The sequence below is a fragment of the Scyliorhinus torazame genome, chromosome 16 (genome assembly GCF_047496885.1).
Source record: "Scyliorhinus torazame isolate Kashiwa2021f chromosome 16, sScyTor2.1, whole genome shotgun sequence".
Classification (NCBI taxonomy): domain Eukaryota; kingdom Metazoa; phylum Chordata; class Chondrichthyes; order Carcharhiniformes; family Scyliorhinidae; genus Scyliorhinus; species Scyliorhinus torazame.
The window spans coordinates 158,794,623-158,820,432 of record NC_092722.1 but is presented as its reverse complement, the minus strand read 5'-3'; the positions used below and the strand labels follow the sequence as shown (position 1 = coordinate 158,820,432).

The 25,810-nt window shown below is 46.5% G+C and overlaps 1 protein-coding gene across 1 annotated transcript in view; it reads right to left on the bottom strand.

The window, feature by feature from the left end:
- The window catches only part of LOC140393168 (cubilin-like), a 367,012-nt gene that overhangs the window by 121,147 nt on the left and 220,055 nt on the right, over positions 1-25,810 (bottom strand). Inside the window, exons 20-21 of the mRNA XM_072479292.1 lie at positions 23,456-23,664; positions 8,282-8,429 (exon numbers count right to left, since the gene is read on the bottom strand). Coding sequence (XP_072335393.1) covers positions 8,282-8,429; positions 23,456-23,664 — 357 coding nt within the window. The remainder of the gene's footprint in view (positions 1-8,281; positions 8,430-23,455; positions 23,665-25,810) is intronic.

Below are 25,810 nucleotides of genomic sequence, written 5' to 3'. Positions count from 1 at the left end.
CTCGGTTGCCCCCCCCAGCGTCTCCCCCCATACCTCCCACGGCATCCATCCGGCACAGGGACCCCAACCCCAGCCGGGGTTCTCCCACCCCCTACCGAGCATTAGGGTGGCAGGTCCAGCGTCCCCGGGCTCTTTGCCTGTGAGAAAAGATGGCTACTCACCTCTTCGGCTCCCCACAGAAGCCCTTCCGTCAGGTTCACATTTTTCAAATGGAGTACTAATTAGCGCCAGTGTGACCACTTGCTGGAGAAACTGCTGAATGAAGGGAGGCCATTGGATAAGGGGTAGCTCTCGTTAATTGTATGGAAATAGAGCTTAAGTAGTGATAATTGGTTTCTTGGCAAGATCCCGATGGGAGGGGGCCGGTTGCATCACCAACTGTTTGGGCTAGAGCAGTTCTCGTTTTCTGCCTCTCCTGCTATTAACCAGTCTCATTTCACTTGAGCGCAAGCGTAACAAGTCCAGACCATCGCGGCCCATGTGTGTTCTTTATTTGAAGGTAAAACAATAAACATACGATGTTGATTGGGTGGCTAAGGAGTCATGTTCGACCTGTATGACAGCAGGGAAACCCCCTCGCTGAGGCTGCACCTAGTCCCGTTCCTGCACTGAGGATCTCTGCTCACCAGAACTCCTCAGTGTAGGAAGAGATCGGGATGCTATTTTTAAATCAAACATGGCCACCCAATCAAACACGGGCAGGTCACGCCCTTTCCCAATCACGTGCTCAATAATGATGTCAGCCTGGCACCATGGCAGTGCCTCAGCCAGCCTGGCAGTGCTTAATGGGTGCCTTCACAGGCTGGCACCTGGGTGGCAGCGCCAAGACACCTGGGTGGCACCAGCCATGCCGGGGTGCCACCCTGCCCAGAGGCCAACCACCCGGGGGCCTCCACCTCCCCTTCAGACCACGCGCGGCCAGTGGGCGCCGCCATCTTCCCCTCTGAGCAACACGTGCGGCCCATGGGCGCCACCACCTTGTTCAACCCCCGCCACATGTGGCCCATGGGCGCCGCCATTTTGTCCTCCTCAAGATCTTCAGGTGCCGCCATCTTGTCTCCCCCGCAGCACATGGGCACCGCCAGCGTTCCAGGACCTGTGCCCCCCGGGCTCCCCATAATCCGACACCAGTGTCGACCGACCGCGACTTGCCTCAGTGACCATCGACCAGTCTCGTCCGCACAACCTGGCCACCGCATCAACCAGTGTTAAAATCAACGGACACGTGACCTCTTGCCTGCTGGACTCCAGGAGCACCGAAAGCTTCATCCACCCGGATACGGTAAGGCACTGCTCCCTCGCTATGCACTCCGCCAATCAAAGTATTCCTCTGGCCTCCGGATCCCATTCCATGGCGATCCGGGGGCACTGTCCGGTCACACTCACGGTCCAGGGCATATAATTCAGCGGCTTCCGCCTCTACGTCCTCCCTAACCTCTGTGCTGCCCTACTACTCGTCCTGGACTTCCAGTGCAACCTCCAGAGCATTACCCGGAAATTCGGCGGGCCCCTACCTCTCCTCACTGTGTGCGGCATCGTGACCCTAAAGGTCGATCCGTCTTCCCTCTTCGCAAATCTAACCTCGGATTGCAAACCCGTCGCCACCAGGTGCAGATGGTGCAGCACCCAGGACAGGACCTTCATCAGGTCCGAGGTCCAGCGACTGCATCGAGAAGGCATTATCGAGGCCAGCAACAGCCCCTGGAGAGACCAAGTGGTAGTAGTTAAAACTGGAGAGAAACACAGAATGGTCGTGGACTGCAGCCAGACCATCAATCGGTACACGCAGCTCGACACGTGCCCCCTCCCACGCATATCTGATATGGTCAATCAGATTGCACAGTACCGGGTCTTCTCAACGGTAGACCTCAAATCCGCCTACCACCAGCTCCCCATTCGTAAATCGGACCGTCCACACACGGCCTTCGAGGCAGACGGCTGCCTCTATCACTTCCTCAGGGTTCCCTTCGGCGTCACCAACGGGGTCTCGGTCTTCCAAAGGGAGATGGACCGAATGGTCGACCGGTACGGTTTGCGGGCCACCTTTCCGTACCTCGACAACGTCACCATCTGTGGCCATGATCAGCAGGACCACGACGCCAACCTTGCCAAATTTCTCCACACCGCCACTCTCCTAAACCTCATCTACAACAAGGAGAAGTGCGTGTTTAGCACGACCCGCTTAGCCATCCTTGGCTATGTGGTCCAGAACAGAGTTCTGGGGCCCGATCCCGACTGCATGCTCCCCCTCATGGAGCTCCCACTTCCCCACTGCCCGAAGGCCCTCAAACGCTGCCTGGGGTTCTTTTCGTACTTCGCTCAGTGGCACCCAAACTATGCAGATAAGGCCCGCCCACTCATACAGTGAACCCATTTTCAGCTGACGGCTGAGGCACAACAGGCCTTCGCCCGTATCATAGCCGATATCGCCAAGGCCGGGATGCACGCAGTAGACGAGACACTGCCCTTTCAAGTAGAGAGCGAGGCATCAGACGTCGACCTAGCCGCCACCCTCAATTAGGCAGGCAGACCCGTGGCATTCTTTTCCCGCACCTTTCATGCCTCAGAAATTCGGCACTCATCCGTCGAAAAAGAGGCCCAAGCTATCGTTGAAGCTGTGTGGCATTGGAGGCATTACCTGGCTGGCAGGAGATTCACTCTCCTCACTGACCAACGGTCGGTAGCCTCCATGTTCAATAACACACAGCGGGGCAAGATCAAGAATGATAAGATTTTGAGGTGGAGGATCGAGCTCTCCACCTACAATTACGAGATTTTGTATTGCCCCGGCAAGCTCAACGAGCGCCCCCAGACGCCCTATCCCGAGGTACATGAGTCAGCGCACAAGTAGACCGACTCCGGACCCTGCACGACAGCCTTTGTCACCCGGGAGTCACATGGTTGTACCATTTCATAAAGGCCTGCAATCTGCCCTACTCCGTCGAGGAAGTACGGACAATCACCAGGGACTGCCAGGTCTGTGCGGAGTGCAAGCCGCACTTCTACCGGCCGGACCGTGCGCGCCTGGTGAAGGCCTCCCGCCCCTTTGGGTGCCTCAGCCTGGATTTCAAAGGGCCCCTCCCCTCCACCGACCATAACACGGATTTTCTCAGTGTGGTCGATGAGTACTCCAGATTCCCCTTCGCCATCCCATGCCCCGACATGACGTCTGCCACTGTCATTAATTCTATCTTCACTCTGTTCGGCTTCCCCACCTACATCCACAGTGACAGGGGATCCTCCTTCATGAGTGATGAGCTGCGTCAGTTCCTGCTCAGCAGGGGTTTTGCCTCCAGCAGAACAACCAGCTATAACCCCCGGGGAAACGGATAGGTAGAGAGGGAGAACTGGACGATGTGGAGGGCCGTCCAACTGCCCCTATGGTCCAGGAACCTCCCGGCCTCCTGCTGGCAGGAGGTCCTCCCTGATGCACTACACTCCATTCGATCACTATTGTGCACTGCCACTAACAACACACCCCATGAACGTCTTTTTGCCTTCCCCAGGAAGTACACATCAGGGGTGTCGCTCCCAACTTGGCTCGCAGCTCCAGAATCTGTCCTTCTCCGTAGGCATGTCCAAATACACAAGGCGGACTTGTTGGTGGAAAAGGTGCAATTGCTCCATGCAAACTCCCAGTATGCCTACATGGCGTACCCCGACAGCCGCCAGGATACTGTCTCCCTCAGGGACCTGGCACCAGCAGGTTCCACACACACATACACCACCCCGGTCCGGCACCACCCTCCCCCCCCCCCCCCCCCCCCCCGGCGCTCTCAGCAGCAACCCCCTGGGACCTTCCGTCCTCCCCCTGCCCACGCCCGAGGATGAAGAGGATTTAGGCACGCTCCCGGAGGCACCGGACATCAGACCAGCATCGACATTGCCGCCACCTCTACGTCCCTCCCAAGGCCCCGGACCGGTTAAACCTCTAACTGATCCACTGGACTTCAAAAGACATTTTTCTCTCTCTATCAAATATTGTAAATGTAAATGTAAAAAAGAAAACCATTTGTTGTATATAGTTCTCCACCACCCCCGCCGGACTCAATTTTAACAGGGGGTGAATGTGGTAAACCACTGTTGTACCTCTATTAGGTGATGTATGGTAGGACCTGTACTACAGGTACGTTGGTAGTCCCTGCCTGCTGGCTCCGCCCAGTAGGCAGAATATAAATATGTGTGTCCTCCATGCTGCAGGCATTTCGCCAGCTGCTGTGGGAGGCCACAAATCTTAGAGCAATAAAGCCTCAGTTGTACACACTCAAGTCTTTGTGCAATTGATCGTGCGACCACCAGATTAAGATAATGCACGTGTGTGCCCGCTTACCAGGGAGTGTGCACAACAGCTACATCCTGGGGCACCCGGTCAACCCTGCACCCCAGGATAGACGAATGGCTCATGGGGGATAAGGGATATCCACTGAGGACCTGGCTAATGACGCCAGAACAAGGGCCGGAGACTGAAGCGGAGACCCGGTACAAGAAGGCCCATGTAGCCACCCGGACTGTCATTGGGCAGTGCATTGGACTCCTAAGATGCAGTTTTGATGCCTTGACCGCTCCAGAGGAGCACTTCTGCACACCGCCCAGAGGGTCGCCTGTTTTGCTGGGGTCTGCTGTGTCCTCCACAACCTCACACTGCAGCGGGGCGACAAGCAGGAGATTGGTGACGAGGAACATGTGGCCAGGTGGAGGAGGTTGACGGGGCCGGGGAAGAGGTTGAGCAGGAGGAGCCAGACAAGCAAGGGCTAGGTGGCAAGACCGGGGAGGAACCTGAGGTTCGTCTGGAGGCTGCAGGACAGGCGGCAGAGGTGAGGTTCCGACAAGCTCTGAGGGCCAGGGAGGCTCTCATACTAGCCCGGTTCACTTAGCACATGGCCTGGTCCATTGTCGCATCCTTACCCACCCACCACCCCCATTTCCCATCCTCCCAGGGTAGATGTCACATCATTCCAGGGTGCTGGGAATGTGTCGGCACTGTCAGCACGGATCACTGTCGTGGGTAGGGAGTTAATGATAACCCGAAGAGATATGGGTGTTGGTGATCCTCAATCTATGCCATCGTCTGACCCCTGCCTGTCTGCTGAGTTCCCGCTCACACTCAGCACCTGCACGCGGTGCTGCATTGCGGAAGAAAGTGACAGAGCCCTCCTCCTGGTTGTGTACAAGGGTATTTATTGTTCAATATATGTCCCCACACTCCCAATGGAGCAGCCCCGAACCTCCACCCCCTTACCCCACCCACCTCTCACCCCTGCGTACTCCGTCCCCTTCTCCCAGTGCCCTCAGTGATCCTCGATGTGGTTTATCCCCCTAACTCTACCACTATTTCAAGGTGTGTCCCCAGGATGCACATCTGAGGTGAAGGCAACCAGCTGCTTACCACATCCCATGGCCTTTGATGTCCCTGGAGTTCGTCCTCTGGGGTCGGAGGGCCACGGCTCAATTGTCGACGTCACAGGCACATGCACGTGCCTCGCTGACTCATGTGCTGACCTCGAGAAGCAGCCTCATTAGAGGGGTGGAAATCTGGAGAGCTGGTGGCCACCGTCACCGCCCCATGGGACAGGTCTGGGTTGGCACTCAACGCCCCCTCCTGCCGGTTGGTGCCTATCGGGCCCTGGGGTTCTCCTTGGGATGGAGTGGCAGCTGGTTCAAGCCCCTACTGCCCCTGCAACATCAGGCTCTGCCAGCCCAGGTGGTTTGCCATGGACCGCGCCATCATGTTAACACCCTCAGCAATGCTCCTCATGACTGGGACATGCCCTGCAGCGGATTGGCAATACCCACCTGCGACTGGGACAAGCTCCTCAGTGCTTGGCCATTCCCATCTGACAGCGGGACATGTCCTTCAGAACCTCATCAAGGTCGGCCTTGTACTGGATGACATCCCCCAGTGAGGCAGACATACTGCCGAGGCCCTCAGTCATGGCCGTCGCCGACTGCGTGACGCCTTGGACACCTTCACTCATGGTGCCAACATCATGCACCAGGCTGTCCACTGCGGTCTCCACCCTATCAGTGTTGGTCTCAGTGCCACTCATCGCTGGTGCCATCTCCTGTGCCCATAGCCTCTGGGACTTCTCCAATCGGCTATGGATCTGCTGAAGAGAAGTTGACATCTCCCTCTGAAGGTCCAAATTGGTCCCTATCATCTCCATCAGCTCCGAGTAACCCTGTGCCAGAGGCTCAGCATCAGGCTGGGACCCAGCTGGGTCCAGGGATCCAGCAGACCTCCAACTGCAGTTTCGCCTTGGGGGTTCCTGCCTCCACCAGATGTGCATCATCAGCAGTATGGTGCTCACCAGATTGTGCCCCAGAAGCCTGTCCAGTAATATTTTCCATCAAGCTTTTCCTGAGGAGACACAGAGAGGGCATCGGTAGCCACACGTGTGGTTCACAGTTGGTGGGGGTGGGGGGGGGCTTGGAAGGAAGGTTGGGATGGAGGGAGGGTTGAAGGGGTGGGTGGAGGGAGTGTTGAACAGGGAGGGAGATGGACGGAGGGTTGGGAGTCGACTGCGGGGATGCTCCCTTGGGGGGTGGGATATTGGTGTGTATTCACTCGTGCTGCCTGGTGTAGGTCGGTAACTTTCTTCCAACACTGGAGGCCAGTCCTCCTGGTCACACTGCCCGAGCTGACTGCCACTGCCACCTCGTCACAGAAAGCACTGACTGCCTTGTGGCTCACGCTTTGGGATCCTCGTGGGACAGGATATCCCTCCTGGCCTCCATAGTGTCCAGGAGCCTCCCCAGGTCAGCATCCATGAATCTTGGGGCTGGTCTCCTCAGCACAATTGTTGTGAGCTGGCTGAGCAAGTGCAACTCAAGTGCTGCTCGACGTTGTTAGCAGGGGTTGGTGAGTGGGGTCCCGATGAATCAGCAGCCGAGCAAGCGTTCGGGGCTAGATGCCGGTGAGGCCTTGTTATATGGACCAATTAACATTGAATAGTGTTGCCGGTCTCGCGGCCTAGGTTTGACTATTCCATGAGCCCATGGTCAGCGTCTCACATTCTATGATCTGCAAACTTGAAGTCGTCCAAAACTCTGCTGCCTCATCCTTAATCACATCAAATCCTATTCACCTTTTAGTCGTGATGCTCACTGACCAACATTCTCTCCTGGTTAAGCAATACCTCCACATAACAGCAAGTTTTTGAGTAGGAGTAGCTACAAGTAGCTTCCCGTACCAGCCTCCCCGAACATGTGCCAGAATGTGGCAACTAGGGGCTTTTCACAGTAACTTCATTTGAAGCCTACTTGTGACAATAAGCGATTTTCATTTCATTTCATTTCATTCATTTCAAGTAGGGCAGGACAGGAAGGACATTTTATTATATTAAAACCCCTTTATAAATATAAATTGCTGCTATGTACAAATGCACTTTGAATCACTAACTTATTTCTCCAAACATATGGTGGCAGTCACAATCTCCAAATTCATTTCAGCGACAGTTCCAGGACTCATATTTTTGTCTCGGTTTGCTGAGACAAAATTACAAATTGAATGTTCTATGTTTTCTCTCAGGGAAATTGTTTCTGTTAATTTTCAATGATGGAACCATGTTCAACTTTCTCTGCTGATCAATGAAGCAAAACAGCTTCAGGAAATGCAGAGATTAGGGCACAAGTAGTGGAAAGGCCGACTGCCTTGTGCTTTATAACCAAGAAAATTTGTTTGGCACACAAAAGCTCAGCAAAACTGTCTCTCAACCATAAACTCAACGTGCTGATCTGAGAGAGAGGCCTCAGGCCAAGGTGCAAAATAATATGAAAAGGGGGTTCTCAGCATTCGTTGCCGAAAGCGAGCCTGGAATTATTGGGGAGAGAAAAAACGTTTGGCTAGATTTGACTGTTGACAGCTGCCAGGAAAGTGAACACACATGTGCATGAAACTTTTGTTGTTGTTGAAGGCAAGTTGATCTTTGAAGAAGTGAAAGCACTTCTAGTTGATGAAGATGACTGGTCTTGGTGGCCACATGATCAATGATACCTTGCACTAAAGGGAGTTCAGCTATTGTGACAAAATCCACTGCCCGATGTGCCCAGGAGGTACCATCTGTGTGGAATTAATATACTGTCCAGCTCGCGCAATAAGAGTATGTGTGATCTGCAAGATACAGTGGTGTGCAGCTGCTTGTGAGACACCAGCAAGGTTTACAGCAGATTCTTGGATGGCACAAGAGGCTAAAAACGTCAGTAAATCCATTGGCCATGGTTATTAGCCAATAGATACCTCTGACATTATCCAGTTACACTGAGTAGAAACACTGTTACTCACTGAACATCAATGAAGATTATCTGTATTCTTTCATCACTGTCCACAAATATATACCAAGTACATTTTGCATTATTTGGATAGTTCCGTGGATAATTGGGGCTGGTAAATGTTCCACTATCATCGTCAAGTTTCCCTCCACATTGTGTATCTAGTAACAACAATGAAATGAGAAAATGAGAAACATAAGATATGCCGTATTTTTGTCCTCCAATACATCTGTCTTTACTCTCCTTGAGAATTTACTCCCTTAGCTCTGATATAATTTGGTGAGTCACATACTTCAGCAAAGGTGATTTTCTCCTTGAAGTGCTAAATCTGAACAGCACAATCTAATGCTCACCCATTGTCCATGGTTTATTTCATTTTCATTTTTCAAATCCATTTTCCTATTTACAATTGTAACATTTAGGGACTAGGGACATTTATATAACTTTAAGAAATAACAAATAGCATTGTTTAATTATGTTTAAACTGTACTCTGATACGTCCTTTGTGTCGAATAGCTGAATAACACTCAGTATCTAGGCTCACATAAAAAGAATGGCCTCTTGGTCAAAACAAAGAACTACTGTTGTATACAGTACAGCATCCCATTGTAAATCACAAGTTTCAGAAAGGAATCTAAGAGGAGAAAGTGATGAAGTGAAAATGAAACTCAGGTTGCTTCAGCCAATTAAGTAAAATAGTGTTCTATACTGTTTCATTAAGATTATTCAGAGCTCATAATATAGAAATAAGAACTCGATAACTTGCTATGTATGTGAGCTGGTGCTGAAAAAAATTAAACATGTGTTCAAACATTCAAATACAGCACCTGTTGATCATGACCAAATTATGATAATGTTTTGGAACGTGAGAGGATTAATTTATATAACAAACATTTTTCAGCTACAGCAATTTTGTATAATCATTTATTCCAAGGTTTTGGTCACTGTAAAGGCAGACAATATAAGTTAGAAATCCTGAGAAGAATATTTCCCTGCTCTAGCTTTTCCTCATTTAGAAAATAAACAATGGGGGTAATTCCTGATTTAAATGATTCTGTGTCAGGTTTGGAGTCCATTGGAATCAGAAGTGGACTTATAATAAAACACACAGTGCTGCAGTGTGGGACCCTGGCCAATGGGGGGGGGGCCCATACTGAGGGGTGGTTTGGGGAGCACCAATCAGAGTCCCGTAATTCTGAGTGTGTTGATTGGCTCAATCCTGCAAATAAAGCAGAACAATTGAGCTCTGATTGGTGGAGTCCCCTTAGAGCAGAAAAGCTCTGTACCAGACGTTGAGAGGTGGTGGTGACTTGAGGGCAGTTCGGACGGATCTCCCAATTCTCGTCTGATGTTTCTGAACTTAAAGTTAATAAACCAACAACTAGGATTCTGACTTTTGGGCCCGTTAGCCTGAGGCAACAGTGAGGTCGCGACTTTACACGATGCCTTCAGCGATGACCGGGATCAGGAGAAGACACTGGCCAACAGCCATCGAGGGGAGCAAAGGGGTGACTATCAACCTCTAGGCCAGGGCTGAGGAGGGTAGGAGGCCAACCGACTCAAGAAAGAACAGAGGCCAGGCCAGGGCAGGTCAGATAAAACCAGCAAGCCAGCCAGGTGCACAAGGAGTTGTCACTTCGGGTGCTCCGGTTTCCTCCCACGGTCCAAAGACGTGCAGGTTAGGTGGATTGGCCATGCTAAATTGCCCTTAGTGATCAAAAAGGTTAGGAGGAGTGATTGGGTTACGGGGATAGGGTGGAAGTGAGGACTTAAGTGGGTCGGTGCAGACTCGATGGGCCGAATGGCCTCCGTCTGCACTGTATGTTCTATGTTCTAAAACTTCAGCTCGGCCACTCGAACGAAATGTGAGCAGTCGAGAGGTGCCAGGATCAGGAAGGCATTGCCGTGGTTTTCGGGGAGCAGCGGGGCAACTCAACCAGAGTTAAAGGGCTTGAGAACCGGACTAACAAAGGCCAGAGAAGAGCCAGGTAACCAACTGCAGCAGCCAGGCAGCCAGTGAGCCACCACAGGCAAACCTGCGAGCTTAGGTCATCGATGGGAGCAGCTGCAGGGGTGAGTCGACCCTCCTAGGCCAGGCTGAGGAGGGCAAAGCAGCCAGCTCTTTCTTTAAATTCATATTCGGTGAAGTTAAGACAGGTCAGTCAATGTGAAGAGAAACTGTGAATCTGGCAGTCAAACATGCAGGCAGTTGAAAGCAAAGCAAAGGGTCGAAGCTAGGCAAAAAGACAGTTTGGCACTTTATTTTAAAAGGTTTCAAGTATTGAGCAGTGCCAAAACGCCACATCCACCCTCAACAACAATGTCTACCAAAGGTTTTGGTGACTTGTCTGATGTGTCATGTGAGAGTACCTTAAAGAAATGGGTGTTTATCTGTGATGTCAGAGTTTGGTGGAGCTGAGCTCTGGCTCTGCTTTTTAGTTTCACTTTGAGAAAATCTTGGGTGTGTCTGTGATTTTTCAGGTTTCGTTTTCAGTGTTGGAGCTGAAGCCAGACACAGCAGGTGTACTGCTGTTCTCTCTGCCATGAAAAGACTATCTCTTGATCATTTGGTGAATTCAGAATTATAAATGTTCTCAGTAGTGATGTGCTTCTGCTAAAAGGTGTTTCGTTTGTCTTCTGGATGTTGTTTGGGAGTTATTAAGGATTACTTAGTGTTGTATTCTTTGGGGGTTGTATTTGAATTGATGGTTGCTGAGATGTCCATTGTATGTTTTAAAAAGGTTAACTTGAGTTCATAGAATAAACATTGTTTTACTTTAAAAAATACTTTTCCATTTCTGCTGTACCACACCTGTAGAGTGGGCCGTGTGCGCCCCATACCACAATCTATTAAAAGTTGTGGGTCAGGTGAACTCCATGATACACTTTGGGGTTCTCTAAACCTTGGCCCATAACAGATGACTGCGACCTGCTGATTTCTGGAGACAACACAAGCTGAAAAGCTTGAACAAGAAGTGGACTCTGAAATGGGAATGAAACTACAAGATGCTGCTCAAGCTCATTCTTGTGCAGCTGATGTGAGGGACAAAACCTACCCTGAAGACATTTCAATATGGCCAAAATCTAGTCCACTGGGTATGATTGAATATTTTGTAATAAATAGACCAGAGGACATAGATAATATGGAACATTTGAGAAAAGTATTTGACTTTTGAGGCAGAAAGCAGTTTAGGAGTCTTCATGGGTCCCATTCTGTGGGGGTGAAGGGAATTGGCATGGCGGAAAGGAGAAATTGGTTGATATTTTCGGAAACGTCCAAATCAGTCTACGTTATGTTTGCAAATTATTCCCTGACCTGATTAAAGGGAATCTATCATTTGTTGATGGGCACTCTAACTGGAGAAATGTTGGAAGAAATATTTCTGATCATGAAACTTCCAAAGCTCATATTAAGGCCATGTGTGCATTCGTTCAAAGATGTGAATTATCTGGAAAAATTGATTCTGCATTATCGGCTCAGTTTGAATAGGAGTGTTCTTACTGGAGGAAGGTGCTGTGACGTGCTGCTGCCACAGTAAACTGCTGCCTTCCTTGGGTCTTCCGTTGAGAAGATATGAAGACTCATCAGTGCCAAGTTGAAGAGTTAATTTTTTAGCCTACCTTGAACATCTTAGTAAATCTGACAAGCTTCTCAAATGGAATTTGAAAAGTCATCAATATTGTGGCTCAGGGAAGACCAACTTTTTAACACAGAGAACCTATGATGACTTCATCACAAGGATGGCAGAATGGCTCAGAAACCAATTCACTAAAGAAGTCAAAGATGCCAAATACTATTTCATATTATTTTACGCGCTTTTCGACAGAAGTTCAGATGAGAATGCTAAGAGCCACTGCAGTAAATGATTAACTGAGTTCTACCGGGAGGACATAGACACAAATCATTTTGAAGATGAAGTGAAACAATTCATTCATTTCATTGATAATCTCTGTGCTTCGATTTGCAAAGACTTGTACAAGATGGTTTGGAGGCAATCTTTGCAAATATGAAAACTACTCTGAAAATATTTTTAACAATATCTGCCACAAATGATTCTGGTGAACATTTTTCTCTGTATTGGAAAGTGTGAAAAATGATTTGCGAAGTACGATAACTCAGGAACATTTGACAAGTTCAGCAATCTTGACAATTGAAAATGCATTCTTACAAGATTTACCCACGATGATGTCATTGATGATTTTGTGAAAAACAAATGCAGAAGAAAAGCCATCTAAATTGCCATGGATTGCACTGATGAAGCAAGAAAATCTAAAATATCTGCCACAGAATTTACAATGCAGAAGAAGGCCATCCGGCCCATCGAGTCTGCACCGGTCCTTGGAAAGAGTACCCCACTTAAGCCCATGCGTCCACTTATCCCCGTAACCCAGTAACTCCACCTCACCTTTTTGGACACGAAGGGCAATTTTACATGGCCAATCCCCCTATCCTGCACATCTTTGGACTGTGGGAGGAAACCGGAGCACCCGGAGGAAACCCACGCACACACGGGGAGAACGTGCAGACTCTGCACAGACAGTAACCCAAGACGAGAATCGAACCTGGGATTCTGGAGCTGTGAAGTAACTGTGCGAACCACTGTGCTACCATACTGTCCCTCTACCCTCTACCAGAAAGAAAAAGCAGTCAGGGGGAAAGTGTAAGACAGAGAAGCCATAGTCAAAAATCAAAATGGGCCACAGTACAGGGTACAATGACTGAGGAGAGTGTGAAAAGGGAGGTGGCCAATGCAGGATTGAGGGTGTTGTTCCTAAATGCGCGCAGTGTACGGAACAAGGTAAATGAGGTTGCTGCGCACAATGAAATAGGCCGGTACGATGTTGTGGGCATCACAGAGTCGTGGCATCAAGGGGATCAGGGCTGGGATCTAAACATCCAAGGATATGTATCCTATCGAAAGGCAGATGGGCAAAGGGGGCGGGCTTGCATTGTTAGTAAGGAATTAAGTTAAATCGATAGCAAGGAGCGATATAGGATCAGAAGGCATAGAATCTCTGTGGGTAGAGTTGAGGAATCGCAAAGGTAAAAAGACCCCGATGGGAGTATGTACAGGCCCCCTAGCAGTAGTCAGGATGTGGGGCAGAAAATAAATCAGGAGAAAGAAAAGGCATGTAAAAAAGTCAATATTACAATAATCTTGGGGACTTCAATATAAGAACATAAGAACTAGGAGCACGAGTAGGCCATCTGGCCCCTCGAGCCTGCTCCACCATTCAATGAGATCATGGCTGATCTTTTGTGGACTCAGTTCCACTTTCGGGCCCGAACACCATTACCCTTAATCCCTTTATTCTTCATAAAACTATCTATCCTTATCTTAAAAACATTTAATGAAGGAGCCTCTACTGCTTCACTGGGCAAGAAATTCCATAGATTCACAACCCTTTGGGTGAAGAAGTTCCTCCTAAACTCAGTCCTAAATCTACTTCCCCTTATTTTGAGGCTATGCCCCCGAGTTCTGCTTTCACCCGCCAGTGGAAACAACCTGCCCGCATCTATCCTATCTATTGCCTTCATAATCTTATATGTTTCGATAAGATCCCCCCTCATCCTTCTAAATTCCAACGAATACAGTCCCAGTCTACTCAACCTCTCCTCATAATCCAACCCCTCAGCTCTGGGATTAACCTAGTGAATCTCCTCTGCACACCCTCCAGTGCCAGTACGTCCTTTCTCAAGTAAGGAGACCAAAACTGAACACAATACTCCAGGTGTGGCCTCACTAACACCTTATACAATTGCAGCAGAACCTCCCTAGTCTTAAACTCCATCCCTCTAGCAATGAAGGACAAAATTCCATTTGCCTTCTTAATCACCTGTTGCACCTGTAAACCAACTTTTTGCGACTCATGCACTAGCACACCCAGGTCTCTCTGCACAGCAGCATGTTTTAATATTTTATCATTTAAATAATAATCCCTTTTGCTGTTATTCCTACCAAAATGGATAATCTCACATTTGTCAACATTGTATTCCATCTGCCAGACCCTAGCCCATTCACTTAGCCTGTCCAAATCCCTCTGCAGACTTCCAGTATCCTCTGCACTTTTTGCTTTACCACTTATCTTAGTGTCGTCTGCAAATTTGGACACATTGCCCTTGGTCCCCAACTCCAAATCATCTATGTAAATTGTGAACAGTTGTGGGCCCAACACTGATCCCTGAGGGACACCACTAGCTAATGATTGCCAACCAGAGAAACACCCATTAATCCCCACTTTGCTTTCTATTAATTAACCAATCCTCTATCCATGCTACTACTTTCCCCTTAATGCCATGCATCTTTATCTTATGCAGTAACCTTTTGTGTGGCACCTTGTCAAAGGCTTTCTGGAAATCCAGATATACCACATCCATTGGCTCCCCGTTATCTACCGCACTGTTAATGTCCTCAAAAAATTCCACTAAATTAGTTAGGCACGACCTGCCCTTTATGAACCCATGCTGCGTCTGCCCAATGGGACAATTTCCATCCAGATGTCTCGCTATTTCTTCCTTGATGATAGATTCCAGCATCTTCCCTACTACCGAAGTTAAGCTCACTGGCCTATAATTACCCGCTTTCTGCCTACCTCCTTTTTTAAACAGTGGTGTCACATTTGCTAATTTCCAATCCGCGGGACCACCCCAGAGTCTAGTGAATTTTGGTAAATTATCACTAGTGCATTTGCAATTTCCCTAGCCATCTCTTTTAGCAATCTGGGATGCATTCCATCAGGTCCAGGAGACTTGTCTACCTTTAGCCCCATTAGCTTGCCCATCACTACCTCCTTGGTGATAACAATCCTCTCAAGGTCCTCACCTGTCATAGCCTCATTTCCATCAGTCACTGGCATGTTATTTGTGTCTTCCACTGTGAAGACCGACCCAAAAAACCTGTTCAGTTCCTCAGCCATTTCCTCATCTCCCATTATTAAATCGCCCTTCTCATCCTCTAAAGGACCAATATTTACCTTAGCCACTCTTTTTTGTTTTATATATTTATAGAAACTTTTACTATCTGTTTTTATATTCTGAGCAAGTTTACTCTCATAATCTATCTTACTCTTCTTTATAGCTTTTTTAGTAGCTTTCTGTTGCCCCCTAAAATTTCCCAGTCCTCTAGTCTCCCACTGATCTTTGCTACTTTGTATGTTTTTTCCTTCAGTTTGATATTCTCCCTTATTTCCTTCGATATCCACGGTCGATTTTCCCTCTTTTTAACCATCCTTCCTTTTTGTTGGTATAAACAAAGATAAATACGGCAATTTTCGGGAACCTTGGATGACGAGTGATATTGTAGGCCTCGTCAAAAAGAAAAAGGAGGCATTTGTCAGGGGTAAAAGGCGGGGAACAGGCGAAGCCTGCGTGGAATATAAGGAAAGTAGGAAGGAACTTAAGCAAGGAGTCAGGAGGGCTAGAAGGGGTCACGAAAAGTCATTGGCAAATAGGGTTAAGGAAAATCCCAAGGCTTTTTACACGTACATAAAAAGCAAGAGGGTAGCCAGGGAAAGGGTTGGCCCACTGAAGGATAGGCAAGGGAATCTATGTGTGGAGCCAGAGGAAATGGGCGAGGTACTAAATGAATACTTTGCATCAGTATTCACCAAAGAGAAGGAATTGGTAGATGTTGAGTCTGGAGAAGGGGGTGTAGATAGCCTGGGTCACATTGTGATCCAAAAAGACGAGGTGTTGGGTGTCTTAAAAAATATTAAGGTAGATAAGTCCCCAGGGCCTGATGGGATCTACCCCAGAATACTGAAGGAGGCTGGAGAGGAAATTGCTGAGGCCTTGACAGAAATCTTTGGATCCTCGCTGTCTTCAGGGGATGTCCCGGAGGACTGGAGAATAGCCAATGTTGTTCCTCTGTTTAAGAAGGGTAGCAAGGATAATCCTGGGAACTACAGGCCGGTGAGCCTTACTTCAGTGGTAGGGAAATTACTGGAGAGAATTCTTCGAGACAGGATCTACTCCCATTTGGAAGCAAATGGACGCATTAATGAGAGGCAGCACGGTTTTGTGAAGGGGAGGTCGTGTCTCACTAACTTGATAGAGTTTTTTGAGGAGGTCACTAAGATGATTGATGCAGGTAGGGCAGTAGATGTTGTCTATATGGACTTCAGTAAGGCCTTTGACAAGATCCCTCATGGTAGACTAGTACAAAAGGTGAAGTCACACGGGATCAGGGGTGAGCTGGCAAGGTGGATACAGAACTGGCTAGGCCATAGAAGGCAGAGAGTAGCAATGGAGGGATGCTTTTCTAATTGGAGGGCTGTGACCAGTGGTGTTCCACAGGGATCAGTGCTGGGACCTTTGCTCTTTGTAGTATATATAAATGATTTGGAGGAAAATGTAACTGGTCTGATTAGTAAGTTTGCAGACGACACAAAGGTTGGTGGAATTGCGGATAGCGATGAGGACTGTCGGAGGATACAGCAGGATTTAGATTGTCTGGAGACTTGGGCGGAGAGATGGCAGATGGAGTTTAATCCGGACAAATGTGAGGTAATGCATTTTGGAAGGTCTAATGCAGGTAGGGATTATACAGTGAATGGTAGAACCCTCAAGAGTATTGAAAGTCAAAGAGATCTAGGAGTATAGGTCCACAGGTCATTGAAAGGGGCGACACAGGTGGAGAAGGTAGTCAAGAAGGCATACGGCATGCTTGCCTTCATTGGCCGGGGCATTGAGTATAAGAATTGGCAAGTCATGTTGCAGCTGTATAGAACCTTAGTTAGGCCACACTTGGAGTATAGTGTTCAATTCTGGTCGCCACACTACCAGAAGGATGTGGAGGCTTTAGAGAGGGTGCAGAAGAGATTTACCAGAATGTTGCCTGGTATGGAGGGCATTAGCTATGAGGAGCGGTTGAATAAACTTGGTTTGTTCTCACTGGAGCGAAGGAGGTTGAGGGGAGACCTGATTGAGGTATACAAAATTATGAGGGGCATAGACAGAGTGGATAGTCAGAGGCTTTTCCCCAGTGTAGAGGGGTCAATTACTAGGGGGCATAGGTTTAAGGTGAGAGGGGCAAGGTTTAGAGTAGATGTACGAGGCAAGTTTTTTACGCAGAGGGTAGTGGGTGCCTGGAACTCGCTACCGGAGGAGGTAGTGGAAGCAGGGACGATAGGGACATTTAAGGGGCATCTTGACAAATATATGAATAGGATGGGAATAGAAGGATACGGACCCAGGAAGTGTAGAAGATTGTAGTTTAGTCGGGCAGCATGGTCGGCACGGGCTTGGAGGGCCGAAGGGCCTGTTCCTGTGCTGTACATTTCTTTGTTCTTTGTTCTTTGCTGAGCACTGTGAAAAATCACTTGGAAGGTTCTCCACTGGTCCTCAACTGTTTCACCATAAAGTCTTTGCTCCCAGTCTACCTTAGCTAGTTCTTCTCTCATCCCATTATAATCTCCTTTGTTTAAGCACAAAACACTAGTGCTTGATTTTACCTTCTCACCCTCCATCTGTATTTTAAATTCCACCATATTGTGATCGCTCCTTCCGAGAGGATCCCTAACTATGAGATCCTGAATCAATCCTGTCTCATGACACAGGACCAGATCTAGGACCGCTTGTTCCCTCGTAGGTTTGATTACATACTGTTCGAGGAAACTATCGCGGATACATTCTATAAACTCCTCCTCAAGGCTGCCTTGACCGACCTGGTTAAACCAATCGACATGTATTTTAAAATCCCCCATGATAACTGCTGTACCATTTCTACATGCATCAGTTATTTCTTTGTTTATTGCCTGCCCCTGGCAGGCAATGACTGGGAAAATCAGGTTGGTAGTGGATCCCAAGAAATGGAATTTGTGGAATGTCTCAGAGATTTTGTTTAAGCAGCTTGTGACAGAGCCTACTAGGAACAGGCAATTCTGGATTTGGTGATGTGTAATGAGGCAGACTGGATGAGGGAACTTAAGGTGAAGGAACCCTCAGGGAGCAGCGTGACCACAATATGATCAAATTTACCCTGCAGCTTGAGAGGGAGAAGCTGCAATCAGATGTAACGGTATTTCAATTAAATAAGGGTAACTACAAAGACATGAGGGACGAACTGGCCAGAATTGATGGGGGAAGGAGCCTAGCAGAGAAGACAGTGGAACAGCAATGGCAGGAGTTTTGGGGGGTTATTAGGGAGGTACAACAGAAATTCATCCCAAGGAGGAGGAAACATGCTAAGGGGAGGACAAAGCATCCATGGCTGACGAGGGATGCCAAGGACAACATAAAGGCTAAAGAAAAAGCATACAAAGTGGCGAGATTTAGTGGGAAACCAGAGGATTGGGAAGCCTTTAAAGGCGAGCAGAGGACAACTAAAAAAGCAATAAGGGGGGGAGAGGATGAAGTACGAGTGCAAGCTAGCTAGTAATATAAAGGAAGATAGGAAGAGATTTTTTTTCAATATATAAAAGGTAAGAGAGAGGCAAAAATAGACATTGGACCACTAGAAAATGTGGCTGGAGAAGTAATCATAAGAAACAAAGAAATGGCAGACGAACTGAATAGTTACTTTGCATCAGTCTTCACGGTGGAAGACACCAGTGGGATGCCAGAGCTCCAGGAGAACCAGGGGGCAAAGGTGAGTGCAGTGACCATTACTAAGGAGAAGGTTCTGGGGAAACTGAAAGGCCTGAAGGTGGATAAGCCACATGGACCGGATGGACTACACCCTAGGGTCCTAAAAGAGATAGCTGAAGAAATTGTGGAGGCATTAGTGATGATCTTTCAGGAATCACTGGAGGCAGAAAGGGTCCCAGAGGACTGGAAGATGGCTAATATAACACCACTGTTTAAGAAGGGAGGGAGGCAGAAGATGGTAAATTATAGGCCGGTTAGCCTGACTTTGGTCATTGGTAAGATTTTAGAGTCTGTTATTAAAGATGAGATCGCGAAGCACTTGTAAGTGCATGGAAAAATAGGACTGAGTCAGCATGGCTTTGTCAAAGGGAGGTCGTGGCTGCCAAATCTGTTAAAGTTCTTTGAGGAGGTAACAAGCAAGTTAGACAAAGGAGAACCAGTGGACGTGATTGATTTAGATTTCCAGAAGGTCTCTGACAAGGTGCCGCATAAGTGACTGTGAAATAAGTTAAGAGCTCATGGTGTTCAGGGTAAGATCCTGGCATGGATAGAGGATTGGCTGACTGGCAGAAGCCAAAGAGTGGGGATAAAGGGGGCTTTTTCAGGATGGCAGCCGGTGACTAGTGGTGTGCCTCAGGGGTCTGTGCTGGGGCCACAACGTTTTACAATATACATTAATGATCTGGAAGAAGGTACTGAAGGCACTGTTGCTAAGTTTGCAGATGATACAAAATCTGTAGAGGGACAGGTAGAATTGAGGAAGGAAAGGGGCTGCAGAAGGACTTGGACAAGCTAGGAGAGTGGGCAATGAAGTGGCAAATGAAATACAAGGTGGAAAAGTGTGATGTTATGCACTTTGGAAGGAGGAATCTAGGTATAGACTATTTCCAAATAGGGAAATGCTTCGGAAAGCAGAAGCACAAAGGGACTTGGGAGTCCTTGTTCACGATTCTCTTAAGGTTAATGTGCAGGTTCAGTCGGCAGTTAAGAAGGCTATGTTAGCATTCATGTCAGTAGGCCTAGAATACAAGACCAGGGATATACTTCTGAGGCTGTATAAGGCTCTGGTCAGACTCCATTTGGAGTATTGTGAGCAGTTTTGGGCCCCATATCTAAGGAAGGATGTACTGGCCTTGGAAAGGGTCCAGAGGAGATTCACAAGACTGATCCCTTGAATGAGGAACGTGTCGTATGAGGAACGTTTGAGGACTCTGGGTCTGTACTCATTGAAGGATCAAAGGGAATCTTATTGAAACGTACAAGATACTGCGAGGCCTGGATAGAGTAGACGTGGAGAGGATGTTTCCACTTGTAGGAAAAACTAGAACCAGAGGACACCATCTCAGATTAAAGGGATAATCCTTTAAAACAGAGATGAGGAGGAATTTCTTCAGCCAGAGGGTGGTGAATCTGTGGAACTCTTGGCCACAGAATACTGTGGAGGCCAATTCACTGAGTGTCTTTAAGACAGAGATAGATAGGTTCTTGATTAATAAGGGAATCAGGGGTTGTGGGGAGAAGGCAGGAGAATGGGGATGAGAAAATATCAGCCATGATTGAATGGCCGAGCAGACTCGATGGGCCAAGTGGCCTAATTCTGCTCCTATGTCTTCTGGTCTTATGTTATTTGGGGCCATGTCACCAGAGGGCGGGGCATGACATCATGGGGGCCCCACAGAGAGGGAGAGCTTGGAATCCCAAAAGTGTAAGACCGCCTCCGATTAGAATCAGAATCTCCATCCCCTAAAGAAGGGGCAATAGCAGCAAAAAACACAATTGCAGCTGAAATGTAGCAGCTGTGTGTATGCGGTGGTGGGGGGGGGGGGTCTTTCCAATATCTTTAAACACTGCAGTTGTGATCATGCCATAATGCATAAATGTTCTCATTACATTTTCATTGGAGCCACTGGTTTGGTAAATTTGCTAATTTACACTTTCTGGTCCATGCTGTTTCTACAGAAAAAACAGAGAACTCTAGACCTGCCAGTTTAATGTCAGTGATGGAAAAACTACTGGAACCTACACTGAAAGAATGGACAGCAGAAAATTTGGAGAATTAAACTATAATTGCAAATATTCATCACAGGTGCTGAATTACTGAATCTTGCTTAATTATACTGGATAGATTGAGATTGGTTAAATGACAGAAAACTTAAGTAAGAATAAAAGGGTCATTCTCAGGTTGGCAGGCCTTAACTGGTGGATAACCGCAAGGATCAGTGCTGGGGTCACAGCTTGTCACAATCTAAATAAATCACTTGGATATGGAGACTACAAGTTTGCTAAAACCTGGTGGAAATGTAAGTTGTGAGAAGGAGGCAAGGAGGCTTCAAGGGATTTGGACGAGCTAAGTGATTGGGCATGAACGCAGCAGATGGAAGGTAATGTGAGAAAGTGAGAAGTTATCCACTTTGGTAGAAAGAAACAAAAAGGCAGATATTTCTTAAATGGTGAAACATTGGGAAGTGTTGATGTCCAAAGGGACCTGGCTGTCCTTGTTCATGAGTCACTAAAAGCTAGAACGCAGGCGCAGCAAGCAATTTGGAAGGCACATTGTATGTGATCTCTCAGTGTTAAGACATCTTGATATCTTGTTGCAATTGTGTAGCACCTTTGATAACACCGCACCTGGAGCAGTGTGTCCAGTTTTCGTCTCTTTATCTAAGGAAGGGTACACTTGCCACAGAGGGAGTACAATGGAGGTTCACCAGGCTGATTACTGGGATGGCTGGATTGTATTAGGAAGAGATATTTAGGAATTTGGTCCTGTTTTGATGAATGAGAGGTGATCTCATTGAAACTTACAAATTTCTTACACGATGTGACAGTATAGATGTGGCTGGGTGATGTATCTAGAACCAGAGACACAGTCTCATAATAATAATAATCTTTTATTGTCACAGGTTACTGTGAAAAGCACCGAGTCGCCACATTTCGGCACCTATTCGGGTGAGCTGGTACAGCAATTAAACCCGCGCTGCTGGCCTTGTACTGCATCACAAACCAGCTGTCTAGCCCACTGAGCTAAACCAGCCAGGTCATTTGAGGCTCAGATGAGGGATTTCTTCACTCAGCCGGTGATGAATCTGTAGAATTCTCTACCCCAGAGGACCGTGGAAGGACAATCACAGAACTCGCTCAAGACAGAAATCGATAGATTTCTGGATACCAATCACACCAAGGGATATAGAGATAGTGGAGGAAAATGGCATAAAAGTAGGTTATCAGCAACGATCTGTGCAGAAATGGGTTGACCGGTGGAATGGCCTACTCCTGCTGCTATGTTTTTCTGTTCCTGTGTTCCTCTGTTGACCTGATAGAAATATTTGAAGGTGTTAAAATATTAAATGTCACAAACTTTGATTTTCAAATGTCATCAACAAGTTACCACAGTTGACTCATAACAAAGGTTAGGATATGTAGAATTGAGGATAATTAGCTAAATGGAAATTAAACTGATTAAAAAATAAGAAGTGAAGACTGGAGGTGAAGTGTATTCAGAATAGAAAACGATTGAAAGTGTGGTTCCACAAGGATCAGGGATGAACCCATTGTTATTCATAAATTATATCTGTGGTTCTCACTACGAAACAAGCAAGATGACATCAACATTTACAAATGATAGCATTGGAGAAGACATTAGAAAGCTTATCGACTAAGCAGTTAATTAGAAAATGAGTTTCAAGACAGATAAATGAGACAATGCACTTTGGTTTAAAAAGATAGAAACGTCACTTAAATCTGAGCTAATAAAACATTGTGACTGGGTTAGGAAAGCAAAGGGATCTTTGCACAAAGATGAATGAATCATTAAACACAGCATTGCATGCTAGTAAAAAAATAAAAAATGGCAATTTAGCACTCAGATTTATTTCTAGGCTGGATAATTCAACGGTAATGACGTTCTGTAGCATGTATAGAGCCGTGGTCAGGCCACGCTAAATTCACTGAGCACTGTTCTATCTTCCATTGTACAAAAACACACAGAAACAATGGAGAAAGTGCAAATTTGATAAACAAGGATGGTGCCCAGGACTGAGAGATTACAGCTCCAAGGTATAACTGAACAGGTTGGATATTTTTCTTTAAAAAAGAAACGTGGAACAAGCTGACAGAGAACTTCAAAACTGTGAATGATTTAGCAGTGTAAATACTGGAGAATCCAAAAAACATGGACCCAAAATGTAAGCCAGTTCCTAATACATCCAATTGTGAAATAAGAAGAAAAGTCTTTACCCAGAGGGTCGGACAAGCTACCACAGGAAATGGTTGAGACAGATCACTTAGATACTTTCTAACGAAAAGTAGATGATTACATGGAAGAAAAGGGCCTAGAAATATATGACAGGCTGAGATGAGGCAGCTGGAAAAGGAGAAATCTCTTGTTGAGAAGGCGTATGGACACAGATCATTCTGGCCTATTTCTATGCTGTATATTCTGTACAGTTCTTTAAATAAGAGCATCATGATGCGAGGCATAATGAATGGAAATCATAACAAATCCTTATCAACTCTCAGAAAGTAGCCACGTCTGCGAAATCATTTTGCTACACTGCTAATTTCAACTGCACAGATCAAGAGAAGAAATTTAACACTGACTTTTATTTGCAGATATCTCAAAGTAATTTGCAGTGAAGCCGGGACCGGTATTTTGGGAATCAGATTGGAAATGAATAGTCATAGCGTTGGACGATGATGTAAATGCACGATTTGATCCAGTGCATATTGTGGAAAGCACTGGAGAACTTGTTGAAGGCCCATCATATATTTTAATATAATCATCTGAACAACCTGGTGTAGCTTCCAACCTGCAGAGAGAATGAATTTTCCATTTCATTTCTTTTATTAACAAATTACTTCATAAACACTGAACCATATTGGATATCAATTCAAAACATAAAGAAGCATTGAACAAGGATCAACCAAAAAGTCCCAATCTTTGTCAACTCAAACACAAATGTGCCTCGGGTGAATGTAATGTAATTTATTAGATCATCTGAGGGAGGGACAAGAGTCAGGTGGATGTACCTTTAAGAAATGGGTGTTTAGCAAATAGCTGCAGTGATGTCAGTGTGTGGGTGGAGCTGGCTGTCTGCCGGTCTTTTTACTTTCATTTTGAGCTGAAAAGCTGCTTTGTGGCTCTGTTTTTTGTTTTGGTTTCAGTTGGAGAGCTACATTCAAACAAGAAGCTGTATATATATCTCTCTCTCTCTAAAGAATGTCTCCAGGTCCCTTGATGATTTCAAAGTAATACCTGTTTCTGTAGAGAATTTAAACCAGATGTCTTTGTTAAAAATGGATTTAACTTATGGATGTTGCGAGGAAAGGTATTAAGGGTTATCTATAGAGTATTGTATCTGTGGGGTTACGTGTGTTGGGAGTTGATAAGATGTTTACTGTGTGTTTATAAAATGTTAACTGGGTTCATAGAATAAACATTGTTTTGTTTTAAAAGTACTTAAGGTCTCTGTTGTATAACACCTGGAGAGTGCTCCCCAAAACCAAAATCTATTAAAAGTCGTGGGTCAGGTGAACTCCATGATATACTTTGGAGTTTTCTAAACCCTGGCCCATAATAAATTGGGGGCTCGTGGGGTAAAAGTCTATCTTTCGTGATTGGGTTGGCTTAGTGAACTTAAAGACAGTGAGAGGTGAGTATATTTGTGTTTGCTTTTCAGGTGTGGTATTCCAGTTTAAGTAGGGAGTGTGTTGTGGACCATGGCTCTTTCAGAGGCTCGAAAGTTTTTGAGGGTGGAGAAGGTCACACACATTACCTTATGAACAGAGACTAAAAAAGGCTTTTAGATTCGGCAAAGACATTGCACTTAAGGTTACCTGACAGGATACGAAAAGACGAGGTACTTAGGGAGGTAGCTGAGCATTTAAAATTTCCTGAGATAGAGTATGACGCATTAGAACTGGCAAAAATTCAGTTACAGATTAAACAACTAAAACATGAGAAAGAATTAAAGCAGCTTGAATACGCAATGAGGGAGAAAGAAAAAGAGAGAGATAGATAGGAAAAAGAAAAAGAGAGAGAAAGAGATAGAGAGGAAAAAGAAAAAGAGAGAGTAAGAGATAGAGAGGAAAAGGGAAAAGAGAGAGAGAGGAAAGGGAAAGAGATAGAGAGGAAAAGGAAAAAGAGAGAGTTAAAATTGGCAGATGTAAAGGGAGACATACAGTTTGAGGACAGTGATGAGGATGATGAGCCTGAGCGTCACAGTTGAAGGCTTGGTGGGGATCTATTTAAATATGTCAATGCATTGGCAAGGTTTGATGAGAAGGAGGTAGAATCTTTTTTCATTTCATTTGAGAAGGTAGCTGAACAAATTAAATGGCCACAGGATATGTGGGTATTACTGATTCAAACAAAGTTGGTAGGTCGAGATAGTGAAGTGTTTACGTCACTATCAGAGGAAGTATCTGAGACGTATGAGGAGGTGAAAAAAATCAATTTTAGGTGCATATGAACTAGTGCCTGAAGCCTACAGATAAAGGATTAGAAATTTAAGGAAAGAACCTGGTCAAACATACATGGAGTTTGAAAGGATCAAACAGAGTAATTATGATAGGTGGATAAGGGCTTTGAAAATAGACCAAACGTATGAAGCTCTCAGAGAAATTATACTTTTGGAGGAGTTTAAAAATTAAATTCCTGATGTAGTGAGAACTCATGTGGAAGAGCAGAGGGTTAAATCTGCGAGTTTGCAGCAGAAGTGGCAGATGAGTATGAATTAGTTCATAAATCAAAGCTTGGGGCGAAATTCTCCATTATCGGCGGAAAGTCCGCCGATCAGCGCAAAAAACGGCGCAAATCCGACTTGCGTCACGTCGGAAAAATGGGTCGATAGTCTCCGGCCCGAAATGGGCTAGCAGCGACGGAACGGGATCCGCGCTTGCGCAGTGGTTCACGCCATGCAGCGTCATACGCGCCGCAAGGCGTGACGGCTCATA